Source organism: Piliocolobus tephrosceles, chromosome 5 (genome assembly GCF_002776525.5).
Source record: "Piliocolobus tephrosceles isolate RC106 chromosome 5, ASM277652v3, whole genome shotgun sequence".
In the NCBI taxonomy this organism is placed as follows: domain Eukaryota; kingdom Metazoa; phylum Chordata; class Mammalia; order Primates; family Cercopithecidae; genus Piliocolobus; species Piliocolobus tephrosceles.
The window spans coordinates 132,693,524-132,719,204 of NC_045438.1; the positions used below are offsets into that span (position 1 = coordinate 132,693,524).

The 25,681-nt window shown below is 39.7% G+C and overlaps 1 protein-coding gene and 1 pseudogene across 4 annotated transcripts in view; one reads left to right on the forward strand and one right to left on the reverse strand.

Moving 5' to 3' along the window:
- The window catches only part of MAPK14 (mitogen-activated protein kinase 14), an 85,223-nt gene that overhangs the window by 14,672 nt on the left and 44,870 nt on the right, over positions 1 to 25,681 (reverse strand). For 3 of the 4 annotated variants that reach the window (XM_023212634.2, XM_023212636.3, XM_023212637.2), the window contains 6 exons: positions 25,476 to 25,587; positions 24,749 to 24,778; positions 24,371 to 24,418; positions 22,401 to 22,515; positions 21,749 to 21,820; positions 1,792 to 1,871 (listed from right to left, as the gene is read on the reverse strand). In XM_023212634.2, the coding sequence (XP_023068402.1) occupies positions 1,792 to 1,871; positions 21,749 to 21,820; positions 22,401 to 22,515; positions 24,371 to 24,418; positions 24,749 to 24,778; positions 25,476 to 25,587 (457 nt within the window). The remainder of the gene's footprint in view (positions 1 to 1,791; positions 1,872 to 21,748; positions 21,821 to 22,400; positions 22,516 to 24,370; positions 24,419 to 24,748; positions 24,779 to 25,475; positions 25,588 to 25,681) is intronic. The other variant, XM_023212635.2, reaches the window with a different exon arrangement.
- Positions 4,774 to 5,842, forward strand: LOC111543143 (annotated as a pseudogene).

A 25,681-nucleotide genomic window follows, 5' to 3' on the forward strand; every position in this document is an offset into this window, starting at 1 on the left:
CAATTTCAGTAGAGCTGTTGAAATATATCATGTGCCTCATTTCACAGAAGGACCTCCACTATTAGGCTGTGCACCTAGTGTTTCTTTCTTAAAAATAAGTGATGGATTAATGAGAGATAAATACTACTGACTATTTTACCTAGACTTTGGTTTGAATTCCTTGTGACGAATAGCACATATCTATAGGGCAGATGGTTGGGATGGAAGAGAAGACTAAGAAAGGGCTGCTAGGAATCACTCTCAGGAAGGAAATGAATTTGCGTGGTCTCATTAGCACTATTTATTAATTGAGCTCCTTCCCAGCCCTCCCTCTGCCCTTAGGGCCTCTTACTGTAAGACAGTGTTTCTAAGAAAAAACATAAAAAAAAAAAAAAAAGTACTGCCCTTTCTAAGCATCGTCTGATATCTTTGATTCACTCTAATCCAGCTTCTATATATCATAAAGGGGGAAAAATACCTCTTTAGGTTGACATTGTGGTAACACTGACAATGACTTCCAAAATAGTGTGTAATCACATGCGATTACAGTTTGGATCATGTTATCCAGCATCTGGGATCTGTACTCAGCTCTGCCACGTGACTCAGTGCATGATGTGGAAAAGTCACTGCCTTTCTGGGCCTTTGCTTCTTTATCTTAAATAAGTAAATGAAACAAAATTCAGAGTGGAGGTTCAGAAATACACTGGGCTTTGGCATCCTTTCAAGAAATGTACTGGATACATACCAAATGATGGTATTCTTTATTTTGTCAGGAAGGTGAATGAACGGTTCCAACTCACTACTTATGCCTGCCTCAAGCTACCCAGCAGTCTTCTCAACTAGGCAAAGGTCCCCTTCAGTCATAAATGTTGGGAGGAGAATCCAGGAAGGCATAACTGGAGCTTGGCTCTAGCTCATTTTTTCTTTTGTTCAACTGCCTGGCAGCAGATTGAGGGAAAAAGGAAAAAAAAAACTGGGCTTTCATGGCTTCTCTCATGCCTCTGGCCCAAGAAAATGACCAAGAGCAGGAAATCATAGCAAAAACAGGCCAGAGTCACATTGCCATGGCTTCTGTCTAAGTCCCTGCTTAGAAGCAAGAAAGCACTAGCTCCAAACTCTGTCTCGGGTTATTTAACTTATAATTACAAGGCAAAAGGAGGAAAATTTATAACCACATTCCTGTGGATCTGAGGTATCAAGAGTGGAGTTGTTTCTTCTGAGTGGGGTCTAGGGACTGGATAGAAAGGTCCCTCTGTTGGGAACAAACATTTTACATAGAATATGTGAGTATCTATTCTAAAACAATAAAAAATAACTTATGGGAAGGGGCAACAGTGTGCAGACAATGTACATTTTATTCTTTTAGTGATTAAGTTGGACTAAATACATGGTGAAGCTCATGCGCTGAGAACAAACACTAGAAACAGTGAAAAGAGCTCTAGAGCATACGTGAAACTTCTGAGAAAGATGAAAGTCAGAGCTTGAGGACAGAGACACACATTTTGCATTAATCTCTTGGAATGAATTAGAATCTCAAATCTCATAGCTTTACTGGGATACTATTGCCTAATAGAGGCTCCCATGATCTTAGTGTGTACCCAGATAGAGAATAAAACACACTTGTGCATGCAAGCAGGCACACATGCGTGCACGCACACACACACTCACACTATCTTATACCTCACTCATCCTGGAAGTCAGCACACAAAGGGTATGTGTGCTTACAAACACACCCAGGTCAAAGTACAGATTGGTAGAAGGCAAGTGGCAGAGGCTCCCAACAGGGCAGATAATTACAAAGCATCAACTCACAGACTCTGAGGAGATTTTCTTCAAAAGCTCAGCCCCTGGGGTTCCAACGAGTCTTAAAATGAGCTTCAACTGATCAATATCTAATGGTGGACCATAAAGGAAAATGTTGGGACAAAATAAAAATGAAAAACAATGACAAACAAAACAAAAACAAACAAACAAACAAAAACCCCGAGAACAAAAATGAAACACCCCAAACCTAGCCAACACGGTGAATCCCTCTAGATCAAGGTTCCCGCAGGATGATCACTTCACGTAGGACATGCTCCTCCTGTACAAAGATTCAAAATGCTACCACACACGTATCCACTTTATATTCATTTCATGCATCTGTCAACAGTATGTATCAGTAAAGTGAGGCAACGTTAGGTGGTTCTTAGCTGCCAAAGACAGCAGGTGAAAACACAAGAGCTTCACTCAGTTTACATTGCCCTCTTCATCTGCCATGAAAGTGTCAGTAATCAGTCCAGGAAAGAGCACTGGTAATTAGAGGGCCACAGATAAGGAAAAAAGCAACAGAGCACAGGAGCTAGGGATGTACAAGTCTATTTATGAATATTCTCCTAAATGTGACCTAAAGAGTTTGTGATATGACAGTGGAAGGCCTGTGAGACCCCAAAGCCTGACCACTGGAGCACACCCTCTGGGAAGCCACGCCTGTCACACTGGCTACAGTAGGCAGAGCACGATGAGGGAGAGTCGCCAGCAGAGGGCGCTCTCCCACCGCATGTTCCTTCAGGAGCGCCATGAGAACGCAAACAGGCAGTTTCAACCTTATAAAATGCAAATGAAAAATGCTTAACAAATTCCACACATCCCAAAGGCTCTAAATAATAGGCCACAGTGCTAAAACTTTTATCCTGGTAGCCAACACTTCAATGTATACTCAGAACGTATGTGCGTGTGTTAACCAGAAGACAAAAATTTCCATTTGTTCTCATTGCTTTTAGTCTTACCTAAAACGGAAGTTAAAAAGAGGGGGGAAGATACTATAAAATAGCTTTTAATATTTTCTCTGAAAATGTGAACAGTTTATCCACGTTTATACTGACTGACATTCCACGGAGGGAGAAGAGGAGGATAACTGTCTTCTGACCCATCAGGTTTTTCACATGACTAAATCCTCTTGGCCTCAGGTCTCAGCTTCAACTTCACCTCCTCAGGGAGGCCTCCCCTCAACACTCTATATACATAACCCCCCCCCCCCCCCGCCAATTCCTTCTCAGTATCATGCTTGATAACATCATAGTGCTTATCACAGCCTAGAATTACTTTGTTTGCTTACTGTCTGCCCCCTGTACTGGTCTACAGCTCTGTGAGGACAGGAGCCACTCTGCCTCTTCACCATTTATCCTCAGCCTAACATCTGGTACATGACGGGTATTCAAAATATTTGAGGAAAAGGTAGAGCAGGATGAAAGAAATTTTTGCTTATGGTTATACATATAAAGGCAACATAGCAACACTTAAAAATAGCAGTCTCTATAAGCCACAGGTGCCTACGTTATAGGAATAACTTATGCAGTAATTTGACATCTTGTCTTTTACTTTCTTTTAGATATGAAATCAGCTTAAATGGAAGAAAATTCTAGGCTGGAGTCAGCAAACCCCAATCTCTTCTGTTTTATATATAAAGTTTTATTAGAACACAGCCATGTCCATTCATTTATGTACAGTCTATAGGTGTTTCCAATTAAAACAAGCACAGTTACCATATGGTTCCCAAGCCTAAAATATTAACAACCTGGCCCTTTCAGAAAAGGTGTGCCAAACCCCATCCTAAACCCAAACAACTTGTGTTCTTTAGCAAGTAAAACAAACTAGAAACAAGTCCACTCACGTAAGTTATTTCTAAATTAAGAATAACAGGGAATTCTGTCATCTGCAAATGGTACAAATCAGTGTGTTATAAAGGTTAAGATTTAAATACTGGCTTCTCAGTTCAAGATGTTGAGAAGACAAAAATTTTGAAGCATATGTTCATAGGACAGAGCAGGAGTGGGGGTGGGATGGATACTGTCTTGCTCTAAAATAATCAGATTAATTATATTACAATAGAAATCTGTAAAAAAAAATTCTTGCTGCTCTAAAATGACTCAATTTACAAAAATTTAGTTCCCTCACATTAACACTCTTCAGGAATATATTTAACTGGGTAGCCACCACAAGATAAAGTAAATCATATATGGGAAAAATCTCAATGACTTCATATCTCAAACAGGTGGCTTTACAATATATGCATCAAAAGTAATCTCTCAAATGAAGCTTTTGATATTGGTATTCTTAAGAGACTTCTGACTACTTACAGTGAGAGTCAATTTTTACACTCTCTCTAAGGAAGACAGGCTCTCTGAGCTATGAATTTCTCAACTACCTGAACTTCACCCCAACCTACCTGAAGAATATGCAATTTCCATTAGTCACAGTGGCTCATTACGTCAATGAGCTGGGAAACCCTCTCTCTCCCGCCTTTGCTGGCATGAAACAATATCAGGCCTGAAGAATCAAGCCCCAATTCCTCAGCCTCACATTCACAGTCGTCTGTGATTTGGCATCAAGCTTCTTTTCTGACTCTGGCTCAAACTATTATTCTTTAATGCACTCAATGCTTCAACTCACACCAGATATTCCAGGCACTTCTAAGCTTCCAAGTACTTATTTATGTAACTCATAAACCAGAACACCTCCCCTCCTCCCATCCTTCCAAGCCTTTCCTATTCCAATAACTCTGCCATGAAGTCTTCTTGGATATATTGAGGTGGAATTAATTCTCTACTTTTTTTCAATAGCTTATCTATTATTCTAGTGTATTTACCACTCCATCTTATTTTATAATCAGGGACAAACAGTTGTTCAAGTAACTCTTGTAACTCTCTTTCCACTGAGTCTGATCATTCTGGTTTTAAGGACAGGTACCATCCTGTCCCCAGCACCTTCCACAGAGCAGCTTGATAAATACTGGTTGACTTGAAAAGATGAGCCATGGCACATCCTTTCAGCACCTCGGTAGGCACCGGTGTCTCCAGCCGTGGCACTGGCACCTGCTGACAGTGCTGCCTCCAGTAGTTCTTTCATTCTCTTCCCTTTGTCACCCCTACACCTTGAAGGTGAACTTCTCTCCTGAGGGCTGTAAAGACTAGTTTGAAAAGGGAGAGCCAAGAACCAACTGAATCTTCTCAGAATGGAAACACTGTATTATTTTGGAGCAGTTAACTTCAGAAGGAAAATGGGTCAAGCTTGAAAAAACAACGTAGGTGGCTCCTACTGGTAAAACTGGAACTTGGGACTCAGTGAAACGTACAACCAGGAAAGAACAGACTGGTGATGATGTAGCGATCATCCCTGGGCTGCAGAGAACGCTTCACTAAGAGTGTATCATTCTGGTGAAACAGTCCTGACGGCCAACGGGTGGCTACTTGCATAGAGTTCCCTGCAGGTCTCGTAGATTATGGTGAAATCCCAGGAGCAACTGCTCTTCGGGAGCTTGAAGAAGAAACTGACTACTTACAGTGAGAGTCAATTTTTACACTCTCTCTAAGGAAGACAGGCTCTCTGAGCTATGAATTTCTCAACTACCTGAACTTCACCCCAACCTACCTGAAGAATATGCAATTTCCATTAGTCACAGTGGCTCATTACGTCAATGAGCTGGGAAACCCTCTCTCTCCCCCCTTTCCTGGCATGAAACAATATCAGGCTGAAGAATCAAGCCCCAATTCCTCAGCTTGACCCCTTTTCAAACTAGGGGGACACTGCCGAAAGTTCTCCAGTGGTCTGTATGGACCCAAGTTTGTCAAACTGTTACCACACACATTGTGACAGTAATCATTAGGCCCAAGCCAAAGCCAGGGGATGGAGAATTTGTGGAAGTCATTTCGTTACCCAAGAATGACCTGCTGCAGAGACTCGATGCTCTCATAGCTGAAGAACATCTTACAGTGGATACTAGAGTCTATTCCTAGGCTCTAGTGCTGAACATGCAAATGTGAAGCCATTTGAAGTGCCCATCCTGAAATGTGAAGGCCAAAGACGGCACTGGCTATTTTTGTAAACGAGACTACCAGGCCTTCTTCACAAAGACTTGGATTCAACTTAGTTTAATGTAGATTTGAATTAGCTTTTTCGTAAAATAAAAGCAGCACAAAATGCAAAAAAAGAAAGAAAAGAAAAGATGAGCCATATATTATGATTTTCAACTCAGTCCTACCCCACTGCCTTGCCCTCAAAACACAGAATGACCATACTCCATGGAAAAATACACAAGGTAAAATAAAAATCTTAGTAGCTAAAAGCATTTGCATGAAGGAAGTTAAAACATGCAAACCTCAGAAGAAATCACCATGGGTTCTTCAAAAGTTGGCAAATCCACTGAAATACAGGCCAGTCTTCCAACAGTACCAGCTACTGTAAGGCCACTATGATTTGTCCAGGCAGTTAAGACCAGAAGGAGCTTCCCGTAGCCATATTAGCGGAGTAAAGCAAAACTTACCACATCATGACAATCAGTATTTCCACAGTGAGTCATCCTTTGTAATAGGTTTAGCCCTTTTTCTCTTAGGTAGAAAATATTTTTACTATTAGTTTAAAATGTGTTTTAACTGTAATGATCACAACGTCAAAATTTAAATCATAAATCTCCTGAATCCTTCTAAAACAAATGAAGAAAAGAACAACTTAGGCCTAAGATTACTCTTTAGATCAAGTCATCTTTAACAGAAGCAACAGTCAGAATGAACAGGTAAAGAAAAAAAAAATAAGTATAACAGGATATTTCTAGGCAAAGTAAAACAGGGATATTCTAGTCAGTTCTAAGTGCTCCAGGTAACTCCTAAAAAACCTCCACAGATCAGAAAGTTGAAGATGAATAAAAGGACCAGTTGCAGGACCTACCTGCCATGAGCAGCAATTTTCAGCGAAATAAATCCACATAGGGGCAAAATGGAGCACCAACCTTTGGAAAGGTAGGAAACTTTCCTAGTGACAGACGGGATAGACGTGAGTAAGACTTAGCCTAGCTCCTTATCTTCCAGGTTGTCAAAACAGTCGTTTTCACTGTAACACAAAGAAAATGTCTTAAGGTACCCTTGGTTTATGGACAAATCTGAGGATTCTACCTTTTTCTGAGAAAATGTATTCTCAATTCAGAGAGGTAAGGGCAAATAATCTAATAAAATATTTTTCTTCTTCAGCGTTTATTAGGACACTTGCTTTTAGTGTCTAAAGTGAAACTGCTTTTTAAAAATGAGAGAACATCCAGGCTGGCCAACATGGCAAAATCCTGTCTCTACTAAAAATACAAAAATTAACAGGGCATGATGACGTGCGCCTGTAATCCCAGATACTCGGGAGGCTGAGGCAGGGAGAATCACTTGAACCCAGGAAGTGGAGGTTGCAGGGAGCCAAGACTGCGCCATTGCACTCCAGCCTGGGCGACAGAGCAAGACTCTGTCTCCAAAAAAAAAAAAAAAAAAGAGAGAGACTATTTGGCAGGGTGCAGTGGCCACACCTGTAATCCCAACACTTTGGCAGGCCAAGGCAGGCAAATCACTTGAGGTCTGGAGTCCTAGACCAGCCTGGCCAACATGATGAAACCCAATCTCTACTAAAAATACAAAAAATTAGCTGGGCGTGGTGGCGTGCGCCTGTAGTCCCAGGTACTTGGGAGGTTGAGGCAGGAGAATTGTTTGAACCCAGGAGGTGGAGGTTGCAGTGAGCCGAGATTGTGCCACTGCACTCCAGCTTGGGCGACCGAGCAAGACTCCATCTCAGAAAAAAAAAAAAAAAAAGAGTATTTGAAACCAATGACTGAAAGTGATGGGCAGATGTGAGAGAAGGGTCTCCAGAAACTTTAGCTCTACTGCCAGTGTTTTAACTCACAAGCAGGACAGTATGAACAGAGGTGTTCATTATATTATTATTTGTCTACTAGTATGTCTGAAATATTTCAAAACATGTTTGCAAAAGAAATGAAAAAAAACAGAAGCAGCAAATTTAATACACTAAGAAAATTCCTATAGACCAGGGCAGCAACTGATGGCAAGTGGATTTTAACTCAGCTCCATTAACCCATAAGAGCACCATTTCTGTTAAAATTAAAGACGGTTTTACACGTAAAGGAAATTCACTTGATTATGTAGAAAAGGAAAACAACAGCAAGCCAAGGCTGTGATCTCTGGTAGAAAACCAGTATTTGATGAATAACAGGGCTATGAAACTTTCTCTCTTCCTTAAGCTGCAGAGTGTTAAGTGTCAATAACAGAATTTTCTAAGTGGCTCATTCATTTCAAGATCTATGGTATTTGAAGTAAGTTAGTACTATACCTGAAGAGACATTCTGTATCCTCCCTCCTTTCTAGTACAAAGTTCTGTCAGCTGTGTCCACTTGAGATCCCTAGTCAACTAGGCTTTTAAGAAAGGGCTTCATTCTTTAAAAAATACTACTACTATTATTAGGCCAGATGGAAGGGGTTCTGCAATGTCACAAACAAGAATTTCTAATCCGATAACACATAACTGGCTTTAAGACAAAAATGAGTATTTCTTATATGTTTTTAAAAATTAAATTAAAATTCTGAGATACATATGCAGCATGTGCAGGTTACATAGGTAAATATGTGGCATGGTAGTTTGCTCCACCTATCAATCCATCACCTAGGTGTTAAGCCCCGCATGCATTAGCTATTTATCCTGATGTGCTCCCTCCACCTGCCCCCTACCCCACCCCACCCCACCAACAGGCCCCAGTGTGTGGTGTTCTCCTCCATGTGTCCATGTGTTCTCATTGTTCAGCTCCCACTTGTGAGAATATGCAGTGTTTGGCTTTTTGAGGAAAATGGCTTCAAGCTCCATCAGTGTCCCTGCAAAGGGCACAATCTCATTCCTTTTTATGGCTGTATAGTATTCCATGGTGTATATGTACCACATTTTTTTATCCAGTCCATCACTGATGGGCATTTGGGTTGATTCCATGTCTTTGCTATTGTGAATACTGTTGCAGTCAATGTACACATGCATGTATCTTTGTAACAGAATGATTTATATTCCTTTGGGTATATACCCAGTAATAGGCTTGCTGGGTTAAATGTTATTTCTGATTCTAGGTCTCTGAGGATTTCACCACAGTGTCTTCCACAATGGTTGAACTAATTTTCATTCCCACCAACAGTGTCAATGTTCTATTTCTCCATAGTCTCACCAGCATCTGTTGTTTCTTGACTTTTTAATAATCACCATTCTGACTGGCATGAGATAGTATCTCATTGTGGTTTCCATTTGCATTTCTCTAATGGTCAGTGATGTTGAGCTTTTTTTCAGGGTTGTTGGCTGCATAAATGTCTTCTTTTGAGAAGTGTTTGTTCATGTCCTTTGCCAACTTTTTTTTTTTTTTTTTTTGAGACAGAGTCTTGCTCTGTCACCCAGGCTGGAACACAGTGGTGTGATCTCGGCTCACTGCAAGCTCCGCCTCCCGGGTTCATGCCATGCCCCAGCCTCCTGAGTAGCTGGGACTACAGGCGCGTGCCACCACGCCTGGCAAATTTTTTGCATTTTTAGTAGAGATGGGGTTTCACTGTGTTAGCCAGGATGGTCTCGATCTTCTGACCTCGTGATCCCTGCCTTGGCCTCCCAAAGTGCTGGGATTACAGGCATGAGCCACCATGCCTGGCCCTTTGCCAACTTTTTAATGTGTTTTTTTTCTTGTAAGTTTGTTTAAGTTCCTTGTAGATTCTGGTTATCAGACTTTTGTCAGATGGATAGATCACAAAAATTGTCTCCCATTCTGTAGGTTGTCTGTTCACTCATGACAGTTTCTTTTGCTGTGCAGAAGACCATTTGTCAGTTTTTGCTTTTGTTGCCATTGCTTTTGATGTTTTCATCATGAAATTTTTGCCCATGACTATGTCCTTAATGATATTACCTAGATTTCCTTCTAGGGTTTTTATAGTTTTGGGTTCTACATTTAAGTTTTTAATTCATCTTGAGTTAATTTTTGTATAAGATGGATGGAAGGGGTCCAGTTTCAATTTTCTGCATATGGCTAGCCAGTTCTCCCAGCACCATTTACTAAATAGGGAATCCTTTCCCCATTGCTTGTTTTTGTCAGCTTTATTGAAGATCAGATGGTTGCAGATGTGCAGTTTTATTTCTGAGACCTCTACTCTGTTCCATTGGTCTGTCTGCTTTTGTACTAGTACCATGCTGTCTTGGTTACTGTAGCCTTGTAGTATAGTTCAAAGTCGGGTAGTGTGATGCCTCCACATTTGTTCTTTTTGCTTAGGACTGTCTGGGCTACATGGCCTCTTTTTTGGTTCCATATGAATTTTAAAGTGTTTTTCTAATTCTGTGAAGAATGTCAATGGTAGTTTAATGGGAATAGCATTGAATCTATAAATTACTTTGGGCAATATGGCCCTTTTCATGACACTGATTCTTCCTATCCATGAGCACGGAATGTTGTTCCATTTGTTTGTGTCCTCTCTGATTTCCTTTCAGCAGTGGTTTGTAGTTCTCCTTGAAGAGGTCCTTCGCTTCCCTTGTTATTAATAGCTATAGTCCTGCGTATGTTATTCTCTTTTAGCAGTTGCGAATAAGAGTTCATTCATGATTTGGCTCTCTGCTTGTCTACTGTTGGTGTACAGGAATAGCTGTGATTTTTGCACTTTGATTTTGTATCCTGAGACTTTGCTGAAGTTCCTTATCAGCTTAAGAAGCTTTTGGTCTGAGACAACAAGGTTTTTTAGATATAGGATCATGTCACCTGCAAACAGAGTTTGACTTCCTCTCTTCCCATTTGAACACCCTTCCTCCCTTCCTCCCTCCCTCCCTTCTTTCCCTCCCTCCCTCCCTCTCTCTCTCTCTCTTTCTTTTGCCTGATTGCCCTGGCCAGAATTTCCAACACTATGTTGAATAGGAGTGGGGAGAGAGGGCATCCTTGTGCCAGTTTTGAAGGGGAATGCTTCCAGCTTTTGCCTATTCAGTAAGATACTGGCTGTGGGTTTGTCTTAAATGACAATTGAGGTATGTTCCATTAATACGTAGTTTACTGAGAGTTTTTAACATGAAGAGATGTTGAATTTTATTAAAGGCCCTTTCTGCATCCATCGAGATAATCACGTGGTTTTTGTCTTTAGTTCTGTTTATGTGATGAATTATGGTTATTGATTTACCTATGTTAAAACAGTCTTGCATCCCAGGGATGAAGCCGACTTGATCGTGGTGGATGGATAAGCTTTTGACGTGCTGCTGGATTCGGTTTGCCAGTATTTTACTGAGGATTTCTGCATCAATGTTCATCAGGGATATTGGCCTGAAGTTTTCTTTTTCTGCTGTATCTCTGGCAGGCTCTGGTATTGGGATAACACTGGCCTCATAAAATGAGTCACAGGGGAGTCCCTCCTTTTTGTATGTTTGGAATAGTTTCAGAAGAAACGTACCAGCTCTTCTTTGTACCTGTGGTAGAATTTGGCTGTAAATCTGTCTGGTCCTGGGCTTTTCTTGCTTGGTAGGTTATTTATTACTGCCTCAATTTGAGAATTTGTTATTGGTAGATTCAACGTTTTCTTGGTTTGGTCTTGGGAGATCACATGTGTCCAGGAATTTATCCATTTCTTCTAGATTTTCTAGTTTATTTGCATAGAGGTGTTTATAGTATTCTCTGATGGTTGTTCATATTTCTGTGGGGTCAGTGGTGATATCCCCTTTATCATCTTTATTGTGTCTATTTGATTCTTCCTTCTTTTCATTATTCTAGCTGGAAGTCTTTATTTTATTTTCAAAAGACCAGCTCCTGGAGTCACTGATTTTTTTGGAAGGGTTTTTTGTGTCTCTGTCTCCTTCAGTTCCCCTCTGATGTTGGTTATTTCTTATCTTCTGCTAGCTTTGGGGTTTGTTTGCTCTTGGTTCTCCAGTTCTTTTAGCTGTGATGTTAGGGTATCAATTTGAGATCTTTTTACTTTCTGATGTGGGCATTTAGTGCTATAAACTTCCCTTTTTTAAATTATACTTTAAGTTCTAGGGTACATGTGCACAACGTGCAGGTTTGTTACATATATATACATGTGCCATGTTGGTATGCTGCACCCATTAACTCATCATTTACATTAGGTGTATCTCCTAATGCTATCCCCCTTTTTTTTTTGAGACAGAGTCTCACTCTGCCACCCAGGCTGGAGTACAGTGGCGCAATCTCAGCTTGCTGCAAGCTCCGCCTCCTGGGTTCAGGCCATTCTCCTGCCTCAGCCTCATGAGCAGCTGGGACTACAGGCGCTGCCACCACGCCCGGCTAATTTTGTTTTTGTATTTTTAGTAGAGACGGGGTTTCACCGTGTTAGCCAGGATGGTCTCGATCTCCTGACCTTGTGATCCGCCCGCCTCAGCCTCCCAAAGTGCTGGGATTACAGGCGTGAGCCATCGCGCCCAGCCCTGCTATCCCTCTTAACACTGCTTTAGCTGTGTCCTAGAGATTCTGGTATGTTGTCTCTTTGTTCTCATTAGTTTCAAAGAACTTCTTGATTTCCGCCTTAATTTCATTATTTATCCAAGAGTCATTCAGGAGCAGATTGTCCAATTTCCATGTAATTGTGTGGTTTTGAGTGAGTTTCTTAATCTTGAGTTATAATTTGATTGTGCTGTGGTCTGACAGACTGTTTGTTATATTTTCAGTTCTTTCGCAGTTACTGAGGAGTGTTATACTTCCAATTATGTGATCAATTTCAGCCTAAGTTCGATGTGCTGCCGAGAAGAATGCATATTCTGTTGTTTCTGGATGGAGAGTTCTGTAGATATCTATCAGGTCCAGAGTTCAAGTGGAGTTCAAGTCCTGAATATCCCTGTTAATTTTCTGTCTCGATGATCTATCTAATATTGACAGTGGGGTATTAAAGTCTCATACTCTTATTGTATGGGACTCTAAATCTCTTTGTAGATCTCTCAGAACTTGGTTTATAAATCTGGGTGCTCCTGTATTGGGTGCATATATATTTAGGATAGTTAGCTTTTCTAATTGAATTGAACTCTTTACCACTATGTAATGCCCGTCTTTGTCTTTTTTGATATTTGCTGGTTCAAAGTCTGTTTTGTCAGAAAATAGGATTGCAACTCCTGCTTTTATCTGCATTTGCTTGGTGAATTTTCCTCCATCCCTTTATTTTGAGCCTTTTGTATGTCTTTGCGTTAGATGGGTCTCTTGAATACAACAGCATACTGATGGGTCATGACTCGTTATCCAGCTTGCCATTCTGTTTTTTTTAATTGGGGCATTTAGTCCATTTACATTTAAGGTTAAAATTTTTTATGTGTGAATTTGATCCCATCATGATGATGCTACCTGGTTATTTTGCAGACTTGTTAAGGTAGTTGCTTCATAGTGTCATTGGTCAAAGAAACAATGTGTTTTTGTAGTGGCCAGTAAAGTTTTCCTTTCCATATTTAGTGCTTCCTTCAGGAGCTCTTGCAAGGCAGGCCTGGTGGTGATGAATTCCCTCAGCATTTGCTCGTCTAAAAAAGGGATTTTATTTCTCCTTCGACCATGAAGCTTAGTTTGGCCAGATATGAAATTCTGGGTTGGAAATTCTTTTCTTTAAGAATGTTGAATACTGGCTCCCAATCTCTTCTGGCTTGTAGGGTTTTTGCTGAGGTCCACTGTTAGTCTGATGGGCTTCCCTTTGTAGGTGACCTAGCCTTTCTCTCTGGCTGCCCTTAGTATTTTTTCCTCCATTTCAACCTTGGAGAATCTGATGATTGTATGTCTTGGGGTTGATCTTCTCATGGGGTAACTTACTGGGGTTCTCTAGGGATTTCCTGATTTGAATGTTGGCCTGTCTTGCTAGGTTGGGGAAGTTCTCCTGGATGATATCCTGAAGTGTGTTTTCCAATTTGGTTGCATTCTCCCCAAATCTTCCAGGTACCCCTATTATTCTCAGGTTCAGTCTTTTTACATAATCCCATAGTTCTCAGAGGTTTTGTTCATTCCCTTTCCTTTTTCTCTAATCTTGTCAGCAAGATAGTCTTCAAGCTCTGAAATTCTTTCCTCCACTTGGTCTATTTGGCTATTGATACTTGTGGTTGCATTATGAAGTTCTGATGTTGTGTTCTTCAGCTCCATCATTTATGTTCCTTTCTAAACTGGTTATTCTGGTTAACAGCTCCTGCAATGTTTTATTATGGTGCTTAGCTTCTTTGTATTGGGTTAGAACATGCTCTTTTAGCTCAGTGAAGTTCATTATTATCCACCTTCTGAAGAACTGAATTTTGTCAATTCATCCATCTCAGCCTCAGCCCACATCTGTGCCCTTGCCCGAGAGGGGCAATCATTTGGAGGAAAAGAAGCACTCTGGCGTTTTGAGTTTCAGTGTTTTTTCATTGATTCTTTCTCATCTTTATGAGTTTATCTAGCTTTGATCGTTGAGGCTGCTAATCTTTAGAGGGGTTTTGGTGGGGACCTTTTTGTTGATGTTGTTGTTGTTGCTTTCCATTTGTTTTGCTTTTAATAGTCAGGCCCCTCTTCCATAGGGCTGCTGCAATTTGCTGGGGGTCCACTCCAGACTCTATTTGCCTGGGTCCCTCCTGTACCTGGAGGTGTCACCAGTCGAGACTGCAGAACAGCAAAGATGGCTGCCCGTTCCTTCCTCTGGGAGCTCCGTCCCAGAGGGGCAACAACCTGACGCCAGTGGGCACGCCCTTGTATAAGGTGTTTGGCGACCCCTGTTGGAGGGGTCTCATCCAGTCAAGAGGCACGGGCCCACTTAACCAAGCACTCTGGCTGCCCCTTGGTGGAGGGGGTGTGCTATGCTGGGGGGAATCCCAGTTATCCAGATTGCCTGGATTCCTAGGAGCCAGAAAGGGGAAAGACTAAGTCTGCTGATCTGTGGAGACCATGGCCACCCCTCCCACCAGGGGCTCCATCCCAGGGAGATTAGAATTCTGTCTGTAAACCCCTGGCTGGAGTTGCTGAAATTCCTGCAGAGAGGCCCCACCCCGTGAAGGAGTATGAGTCAGGGTTCAGCCTAAAGAGTCAGTCTGGCCATGACCTGCCACCACCACTGTAGGGTCTGCACTGTGGGAAATTCCTTCTGGGTCCCAATCGCCCAGTCTCTCCAGCACCAGCAGGTGAAAATGGCAAACTGGAGCTACAGTGATGACAGCAACCCCTCCCCCAAGGAACTCAGTAGTCTTACGTAGTCTCCAGTCAAGAGGCCACCAAGAATTTACACAGCTCTGTGCTTGGGACCCAAGGCCCTGGTGGCGTGTGCTCATGAGGGGGAATCTCCTGATTCACAGGTTGCACAGATCCTTGGAAAAAGCATGATTTCCTGGGCAGGGTAGCACAATCACTCACCACCTCCCTTCGCTGGGGGTGGGAGTTCCCCTTGCCCTTTGCAGCTCCCAGGTGGGCTGTCGCTCCACCTGCTTTTCCTCACTCTCCATGGGTCATGCCAACCACCTAGTCAGTCCCATTGAGAGAAGCTAAAGACCTCAGCTGCTGGTGCAGGATTCACTCACCGTTTTCGTTCTTCTTGTTGGAAGCCTCTGACTGCAGTATTTCTTGTATCTTTAAAGGAAATCCGGAATTACTAACAACCAGTACCAAAATAATCTTTCAAGAAGGAGACTAATTATAAAATCCAAGAAAAAGTAGAACAGGAAGACAACTTGAAGAGATCTAAAAATGCATAAACCATTACCACTAGCCATGTGTAATTAAGTTTAAATGTAATCTAAATAAAATTTTAATGACATTTAAAATTCAGATAAAAATACTCAGAAGACTTTGAACAGAAGGTGATAGGATCTGGATGTGTTGTCCCCTCCAAATATGTTGAAATGTGATCCCAAATGTTGGAGGTGGGGCCTGATTGAAGGTGTTAGGGTCTTGGATCCCTCATGAATGGCTTGGTGCCCTCCTCACATTAATGAGTGAGTTATCGTTCTATTAGTTCATGCAAATGCTGGTTGTTTAAAGCAGTCTGGTATCTTTCTTGCTCCTTCCTTTGACATGTGACATGACTATTCCCCCACCACAACTGAAAGCTTCCTGAGGTCCTGACCAGAAGCAGATGATGGCACTATGCTTCTTTTACAGCTGTGCAACTGTGAGCCAAATAAACCTCTTTTCTTGATAAATTACCTAGTCTCAAGTATTCTTTTATAGCAATGTGAAATGGACTACCAAAGAAGAGAACTTCCCCAACATGATAAAGGGCATTTATGAAAAACCAATAGCTAATATCATACTCAACGGGAAGAGACTGACAGCTTTCCCCCTAAGACAGGAACAAGACAAGGATGCCTACTTTTACTGCTGCTATTCAGCATTGTAATGGAAGTTCTAGACAGAGCCATTACATTAGATAAGAGAAAGAATTAAAAGCATCTAAATTGGAAAGGAAGAAATAAAACTATCTCTGTTTGCAGATGACATGACCCTATATATAAAAAATTCCAAAGAATCTAGAAGAAAGCTGCAGAGCTAATAAATAAATTGAGCAAATTTGCAGGGTGTATGATCAACAATCAAAAATTAATTTTGTTTCTATACACCAACAAGGAACACATCAAAGAAATTCCATTTATAATCACAGCAAAAAGAATAAAATACCTAGAAAAAAATTTAACCAAGGTGAAAGACTTTACAACTGAAAACTACAAAACACTACTGAAACAAAATTAAAGACTTAAATAAATGGAAAGAGATCCTGTGTTCATGAACAGGATGACTTAATAGTGGTTAAGATGTCAATATCACTTAAAATGATCTAAAAATTTCACACAATCTCTATCAAAATTCTAAAGCCTTTTTTTTTTTTTTTTTTTTTTTTTGCAGAAATAGAAATGCCAATTGTTAAATTTATATGGAATTACAAGGGACCCAGAATAGTCAAAGCAATCTTGAAAAAGAAGAACAAAGCTGGAAGACTCACACTTCCTGATCTCAAAGCTTACTATAAAGCTACAGTGATCAAAATAGTGTGGTACTGCCATAAGGATAGATATACAAACCAATAGAATAGAATTGACAGTACAGAATTAAACCCACACATGTATTGCTAATTATATATACCAAATTTCTAAGAAACAGGTAAAAGGTGAATGAAACCAAAAACAAAGGAGAAATCCTAGGGTACCACGTTGATTCGATGGGGGAAGTAATAGTTGCTTTATGGTGCTAGAATAACTGGACTTCCAGATGCAAAAGAATGAAGTTGGGCCCCTACCTCACATCATCTATAAAAATTCAAAATGGATCAACGACCCAAGTATAAGAGCTAAACCCTATTATATTCCTAGTAGTTATAAAACTCTTAGTAGAAAACATAGGGGCAAATTCTTCATGACCCTGAATTTGGCAATACAGTCTACAACATGACATCAAAAAAGCATAAGCAATGAAAGAAAAAAAATTGGAACTTTATCAAAATTAAAAATGTTTCGTGTACCAAATGACATTGTCAAGAAAGTGAAAAGACAACCCACAAAATACGTGAAAATACTTGCAGATCATGTATCTGATAAGGGTCCAAGATATATAAAGAACTACCACTCAACAATAAAAAGACAAACAACCCAATTAAGAATAGGCAAAAGACTTGAATAGACATTTCTCCAAAGAAGATATACAAATGGCCAATAAGCAAATGAAAAGATGCTCAAAATCGTTAGTCATGAGAGAAATGCAAATCAAAACCACAAGGAGATACTACTTTGTAACTACTAGGATGGCTATTAAAAAAAAAAAAAGAACAAGTGTGGAGATACGGGAATCCTCATACATTGCTGGTGGGCATTTAAAATGGTGCAGCCACTATGGAAAAGAGTTTGGTGGTCTTCAGAAAGTTAAACATATGACGCAACAATTCTACTCCCAGGTGCATAACCAAAAGAATCAAAAGCAGGGACTCAAACAGATGCTTGTATGACAATGTTCACTGCAGCATTATTCACAATAGCCAAAGGTAAAAACAACCCAACTGTCTACCAACAGATGAACAGGTTAACAAAATGTGGGATATATTAAATACTTACAATGGAATAGTATTCTGATACATGATACATCATGGAAGCACCATGAAAACATTATACTAAGTGAAATAATCCAGACACAAAAGGACAAATACACTATAATATGATTCTACTTCTATGAAATACCTAGAATAAGCAAATTCACAGAGAGAACAGAGGTTACCAGAGAGGAGAATGGGAAGTTACTGTTTCATGGGCTGAGTGTTTCCATCTGTGGTGATGAAAAAATTCTGGAAATAGATAGTAGTCGTGATTGTAAATCATGAATGTAATTAATGCCACTAAATTGTATACTTAAAATGGTTAAAATGGGGCCCGGCACAGTGGTTCACGCCTGTAATCCAGCAATTTGGGAGGCCAAGGTGGGCGGATCACTTGAGGCCAGGAGTTTGAGACCAGCCTGGCCAACACGGTGAAACCCCGTCTCTACTAAAGATACAAAAATTAGCCAGGCATAGTGGTACACACCTGTAATCCCAACTATTTTGTAGGCTGAGGCAGGAGAATCGCTTGAGCCTGGGAGGCAGAGGTTGTAGTGAGCCAAGATCATGCCACCACACTCCAGCCTGGGCAACAGAGCAAGACTGTCTCAAAAAAACAAAAAAGGTTAAAATGGTAAATTTTATGTTATATACATTTAACCACAAAAATATTTTCAATTCAATTTCCAAGTTAAACTAGCTACATTTCTTTTTTTCTTCTCCACAACAATGTTACTGCTCATCACTAGCTGCATTTCAATTGTTTAATAACTAGCCATAGGCAGCTGGTGCCTACAACCACCACATTGGATAGTACAGATATAAAACATATGCAATACCACAAAAGTTCTAGTACCTAGTTCTTACTTACAAGCCAAAATCACCAATTCCAAATGCAAAATGATCAATAAATAAGGAAAACAGGGAGAAAACTGGACACTCAAACAATGAGTACCTTCCAGAACAAGCTTTTCCAACCCAGGGCCTGCGGGCTGCGTGTGGCCCAGGATGACTTTGGATACAGCCCATCACAAATTTGTAAACTTTCTGAAAACATTATGAGTTTCTTTTTGCAATTTTTTTTAAGCTCATCAGCTATCATTAGTGTATTTTATTTGTGGCCCATGTGGCCCAGGGAAGCCAGAAGATCACACACCCCTGCTCTAGAGGTGCATTTAAAAATCATAAGTAAGTGGCAGTTGCATGTCTTTCAGGCTGAAGGAAGAGGGCATGAGGCCACTACATTCTCCAAAGGTTCTGAAAAGAGGAGTTCTATAAATTAGAAGAAGAGCAAAGAACAGAATATTAGAAAAGAAATTGTGGCCTACGTGACCGGTAGCTTTGGATTCTATTCGCTGGGTCTTGGTTTCCTCATCTATTAAACAGGCGATTCAACTAGATGTTTTCTAATTAACTTTCTGATCTCATTGGTGCTTTTTTAAAAAAATGAATAAAGATTACTAACATCTTCAAGATCAGCCAAGATTAAACTAAAATTCAATTGGGTTAAACTCTAGTTGTACTCCACACTAGCTGCAAACTAGAAGACTGTGCTTTGACCCACGACAACAAAATGGAGTCTTTAGGGTGGTGCCAAGGCATCTAGAGTTGTTAAAAGCTCTGCAAAGTGATTCTGACACCCTATGAGGGTTAAGAACCACTATGCTGGAACACAAGTGACTGTATAGTTCAGGCAGGAAAAGATAATGGGAAACATTTTCCTCTTTTCTTCTTGTCAGGCAATCGAAGCTGTATATACACAGATGGCAACTTACAAAAGAAAGGTTAAGTATATTACAAATAAAAATCCTTTGAATTCGACTTTTACAATCCAGGAGAGAACATCTGTCTGAAAAAGAGCCAAGTAGAATAGAAACAATAAATAACTCAAACCAAAATTTTGAAATGAATTCTCATGTATTAAAAAATGAATCCCCTATTAATAAGTTGAAACACTAGGTTGTTTATCTAAAGTTCACAGAAGAAAAAGACGTAAGCACAAAGGGAAGATTTCCTACAGGCAGAAAGTTAGCATTTAAAAGGGTCAGGGAATAGACAGGTGTCTGTGAGACCGGACCACAAAGGTGCAAGATCCACATTGCTTTGAAATCTTTTTAACATTAGTCTGCCAAGGAGAGCCATCCTTTTCTACCTATCACAGAATTAAAAACAAAACAGAACACTGATGATTCACAGGTAGATAAAAAAGTGGGAGGGTGAAGGGGTAATCTGTTTTGCAAGGTCATTACTGAAGATGATGGCTAACATTTACTGGCAGGCTCATCTCAGTACTTTCCAGTTACTATCTGGCTGAATTCTTACGACAATCTTGTGAGTATGTATGATTATTATCATTTTACGGTTAAGGAAACTGAGAGACATAGAGGTTAGAAAACCTGCTCAAAGTTACACAGCTGGAAATAAAAGAGCTAAGATCTAAACCCAGGAAGTCTGGCTCCAGAGCATGTGCTTAACCTGTATGTTATACTGTTTTTCTCTCTCTGCCACCCTGTATGTCTACACCGGCATGGAGGTCTGTGACTGACTGAATGGTAGCTGGAGATACAGACACAAGAAGAGGAAGGGGAGTGGGGAACAGAGAATAGCATCAGGACAGCAGCTACTCCAGAGGACAAACCAAGGATGGGACTCTGAGATATGTACCTGAGGAAAGGGGGAAGTATAAATTTTCCCTAATTCTCTTACCTTGGACTGTAATATATATATACCAAATTTCTGAGAAACAGATACAAGGTGAATGAAACAAAGGACAAAGGAGAAATACTAGGTATTCAACTAACTTAAAATCCAGAGGTAGGGAGTAATAAGGTAAGCTATGTACAGGGAGACTGCATTCTGTATCAATCCTAATATTCAGAGAAAGAAACAGCTTTACCTGAGAAATAGAGGATTTTTCAGTTCATAATGCAAGTACATTCTCTCTAGCAGAAGACAGTTAGAACACATGGGCAGATATCACAAACATCACAGCCATTATAGAAGTACATCCCAAACTGTAAGCAAGTGAACTGACATTCTGGTTTATAAACTCAATGAGTTTATTTAGGTAAGGGACTAAAACGACTTTTAGATCTCTAGGCATAACAGATCAGAGGTAACTGTAGCATGTCTAATAGCCCAACCAAAACCAACTGAAGGCTAGTTAATTCTATAGAAAAAAAAAAAATCCCTAAAACTAATTCTAGACATATATTTTAACATTCTTTCTCACCTAAACATCTTCCATAAGTAGAACTGATAAGAGTTCCAACAAACCACATTTCTCATGACATTATTACTAAACAATGAAACAAGCATACTACAAATAGGAAAGGAGCTAAAATAAAGGGGCTATAATAAACCATAAACTAGACAGTAAGTCTTGGAGTAAATTAGGGTTTGGATGCAATCTGGGAAAAAGTTGTGCTGGAAAAACAAAAGTACATTACATGGTAACCTTTTCACTTCTTGCTTTTACTCTTTGTTGTCAAACAACAAATATAACAAGTAAGCAGTATATCATTGCAGGTTCCAAACATAGCCTTTTTAATACACAAAACAAACATACTAGCAAGATGTCCTTCATTTAGAAACAGGTATCTTGTGCTCATTAAGTGTTTATACAAGTAGACTAAACCTGTCATTGGGATCTGGAGTTTCTCATGAGTATGCTCAGGTCTCAGAACTGCTGTGGGATGATTAATAAGGGATTGCTGCAAAAAGAAGACAGATTTGATGGGTTTTTCAACTTATGAGGAATTTTTCCAACTCACAAAAGTAAACTGAAGCCTCTTTCTTGGCAAGGCAAGCTACTCAGTAAGAAGAAAAACTTCATAATGCATTATCTAGACTATAAGAGCAAAAAACTGAGAGCCTTCCCTAGAGATAAGTAAAAGGAGTATACATCCATGGACATTGGAATACAGATAAGAAACAAGAATCCAAAACTTTTTAAAGGATACGGTCTGTGCCAGGAAACAATGTTCTTCCAGTCAACAGCTCGGCCATTATGCATCCCACTGACCAAATATCAACTGGCAAAATTAAAGAGAAATAAAAGTACATGCAACGACACTGTTACTATTCTTGGCAACAATGGCAACAAATGAAACCGTAACTAGGGGTGAAATATTCAAATTACTATTTAAGACATCTGAGGCTCAACAATCATAGTCATTTTTACAGAAATAAATAGCTTACTAAGATCACCTGACTAAAGGGCTATTCCAAGGTACGGTAAGTCAAAACATACTTAAGAGAAATAAGCTGTTTAAAAAGGGGCAAGTTTCGTATTAGCAGAATGGTAGATTCTTCCAAGTAACATTGAGGGGTTAAAATTATGGACTCATTGTCTTTAGGTGTAAGTACTCAGAGAATATACTCAAAATCTAAATAAATAAAAACCCAATTGCTAAATCACAAGATTTAAAGGCTGTGTATAAAACCCCACTTCCCCATCTGAGGAAGTGAAATATTTTTACTTGTAGGCTTTAAAAGCATCACTGAGGGAAGAAAAGATATTTCTTCCCACTCCCACCATCTCTACTTCTGAGAATCCCAAATGCATCCAACATGGAATTAAACAAGGCCCTAAATAACCAAGGCAAGTAATACCTGTCTGGTTGTAATGCATCCAGTTCAGCATGATCTCAGGAGCCCTGTACCACCTAGTGGCCACGTAGCCTGTCATTTCATCATCTGTGTGCCGAGCCAGTCCAAAATCCAGAATCTAAAGGGCGGAAGAGGAACAGACAAACTGCTAAGACTGAGAAACAGGCAGGGGAAACAAACAAACAAACAAACTTCTGCCGCCTTATTAAAAAGGAGAACAAAATAGCACTTTCATAAAGAGATTTCCTGGTCCATGCTTAGAATGTATGGGAAATACACAGCAAGAACTTAAACTGAAATTACAAAAAGCAAAACAAAAATGTCACTCCTAGGTATTTAATCAAGTGCAATGAGAACTTACGTCCATACAGAGGTTTGGACATAAATATTCACAGTTGCTTTACATAGCCTCAAACTCAAGCAAATGTCCATCAGCAGGTAGACAGATTTAACAATTCTGATATGTTCATAAAACAAAATACTATTACCAATAAAAAGGAAGAAACCACTGACACACACATAACCAAATCATTACACAAAGCAAAGGTCAGACACACAAAAATACACACTATATGATTCCATTTACATGAAACTCCAGAAAAGATAAACCTAATCTATAGTGTTAGAAGCAGATGCATAGTTGCCTGGAGCCAGAATTAAGGGTGGAGGGGTAGGGATTGACTAGACTAGGAAGGGACACAATAAACTTTTTCTTTTTCTTTTCTTTTTTTTTTTTTTTTTGAGACAGGAGTCTCACTCTGTCACCCAGGCTGGGATGCAGTGGCGCAATTTCAGCTTACTGCAAGCTCTGCCTTCCTAGGTTCATGCCATTCTCCTGCCTCAGCCTCCTGAGTAGCTGGGACTCCAGGTGCCTGCCACCACGCCAAGCTAAATTTTTATATTTTTAGCGGAGACGAGGTTTTACCGTGTTGGCCAAGATGGTCTCTATCTCCTGACCTCGTGATTCACCCACCTCGGCCTCCCAAAGTGCTGGGATTACACGCATGAACCACTGTGTCTGGCCATAAACTTTTTAAAGTAATCCAAATGTTCTTGGCTGGGAGCAGTGGCTCACACCTGTAATCCCAGCACTCTCAGAGGCCGAAGCAGGTGGATCATGAGGTCAGGAGATCGACACCATCCTAGCCAACACAGTGAAATCCCATCTCCACTAAAAATACAAAAATTAGCCAGGTGTGATGGCATGCACCTGTAATCCTCACCATCCTAGCCAACATAGTGAAATCCCATCTCCACTAAAAATACAAAAATTAGCCAGGCGTGATGGCATGCATCTGTAATCCCAACTACTCAGGAGGCTGAGGCAGGAGAATTGTTTGAACCCGGGAGGCAGAGGGTGCAGTGAGCCAAGATCGCACCACTGCACTCTAGACCGCAACAGAGCGAGACTGCATCTCACAAAAAAAAAAAAAAGAAAAAAAAGGAAATGTTCTTTATCATAAATGTGATAGTTAAGTGGATACATAATTTTGCCAAAATGAAAATGGTGTGTTCTAATGTATGGAAATTATTTTTTTTTTAAGTTAAAAAGAAAGAAATGGAACAAAACAAGTTCTAGAGCTGCTTGCTCTTTAGAAAAAATTAATTCACTTATCTTTTATTTGAATTATTTCGAGTGAGTGGGTTTCTGTCATTTCTCCTCTTAGAAATGTATTTAATCTAGTTATCCCCCCTTTAAGATCGCTTACTTGATATTTGACTATTATCTTCCTTTATTATGAATATATTAAATTTATAATTTAACTTTATGTTAAAATAAAAACAAGTGATGCCACTTTCAGTGTCACTTAGCTTACTCAGAAATGGTTTAAATTTCAAAGTCTGGTAATAAAAATAATATGAATTTCGGATAGTCATGGCTCATAAATCTACTCCCTATGAAAGTTTGCCTGCTTAGTCAAACATACAATCTCAAAGTAAAGCAAACAATGAATACTGTCTCTTCATTTTACCTTCAGCTCACAGTCTTCATTCACAGCTAGATTACTAGGTTTTAGGTCCTAGGAAGCAAATAGAGGGAAGACAGGATCAACTTCATGATGCATGATCAATTTTCCCCCTACAGGTAATAATGAGGATCCAGACATAAAAGACTTCATCCAGCTATCAAAACACAATCTCCATCCTACAGTCAATATCTAGTCCAAGTTAGCTTTACATAGAACAAAACTACATAACTTCTTTCTTTAATCAGCCTAAACCTAGACTAAAGTTGCAATCAATCAACATTTCAATGGCTAAAGTAAGTTTAGATTAGGATCTTGGCTAAATGCCATTCTTCCACTCTCACCCCACCTCCCCAAAACAATGTAATCAGTCATAATACATACCCTGTGAATGATGTCAGCTGAATGTATATACTGTAAAAAAGAAAAAAAGTCAGTTACCTCCAACCTTCTATTGTCACATTATATAACATATTTGCTGCACATTTTCATGAATCAGTAAGAACTGCTAGTGTTAACAGTAAGATTAGAAATCAGCGTAAGTAACTCTCAGTATTGTATACATTTACCATAACTATAATTTCCACAGCCATTGACTCCACTCAGTTGAGCTTTTTATCTATTTTCTGGTTGGCACTCTAGAGCTCAATAAGGACTCAAAGCAGCTAAATATCAAAGACGGTTTAATTTTAAAACAGTTTACCTGCCCCTCCAACAAATAAATTAGTCTTTCTTGAGGATTTTTTGAAAATCTCAACATTAGACTGACCAGATATTAGATCACATCAATAAATTATTGTTTAGATGTAAGAATGAAGAGTCCTCATCTTTCAGATGTGCATACTGAAGTATCTATGGGTGGTATCATATAATGTCTAGACTTGCTTTAAAATAATCCAGGGCTTGGGAAACACAAAAGAAACACGATTGGCCATTATGTCGGTAACTGTTGTCACTGAGTGAACATGGCAGTTTATTGTACTACGAACTTTACTTGTGATTTTATGTGTTTGAATTTTCTGTAAGAAAAGGTGTTTACTTGTTTAAGCCCTAAAAGGAGGGGAGAAAGGCAGAATTCATTTTTAAAAATTATTACTTGTATTATCTGTACCTTTAGACCTCGGAGAATTTGGTAGATAAGGAACTGAACATGGTCATCTGTAAGCTTCTGACATTTCACAATGTTGTTCAGATCTGCCCCCATGAGATGGGTCACCAGATACCTAGAAATTAGTGAAAAGTTACATAACAATCTAGAACCCCTAAGAAAGCTCTTATCTTCACAAGACTTTTATAAGTTTTCTGTTTTTTTTTGTT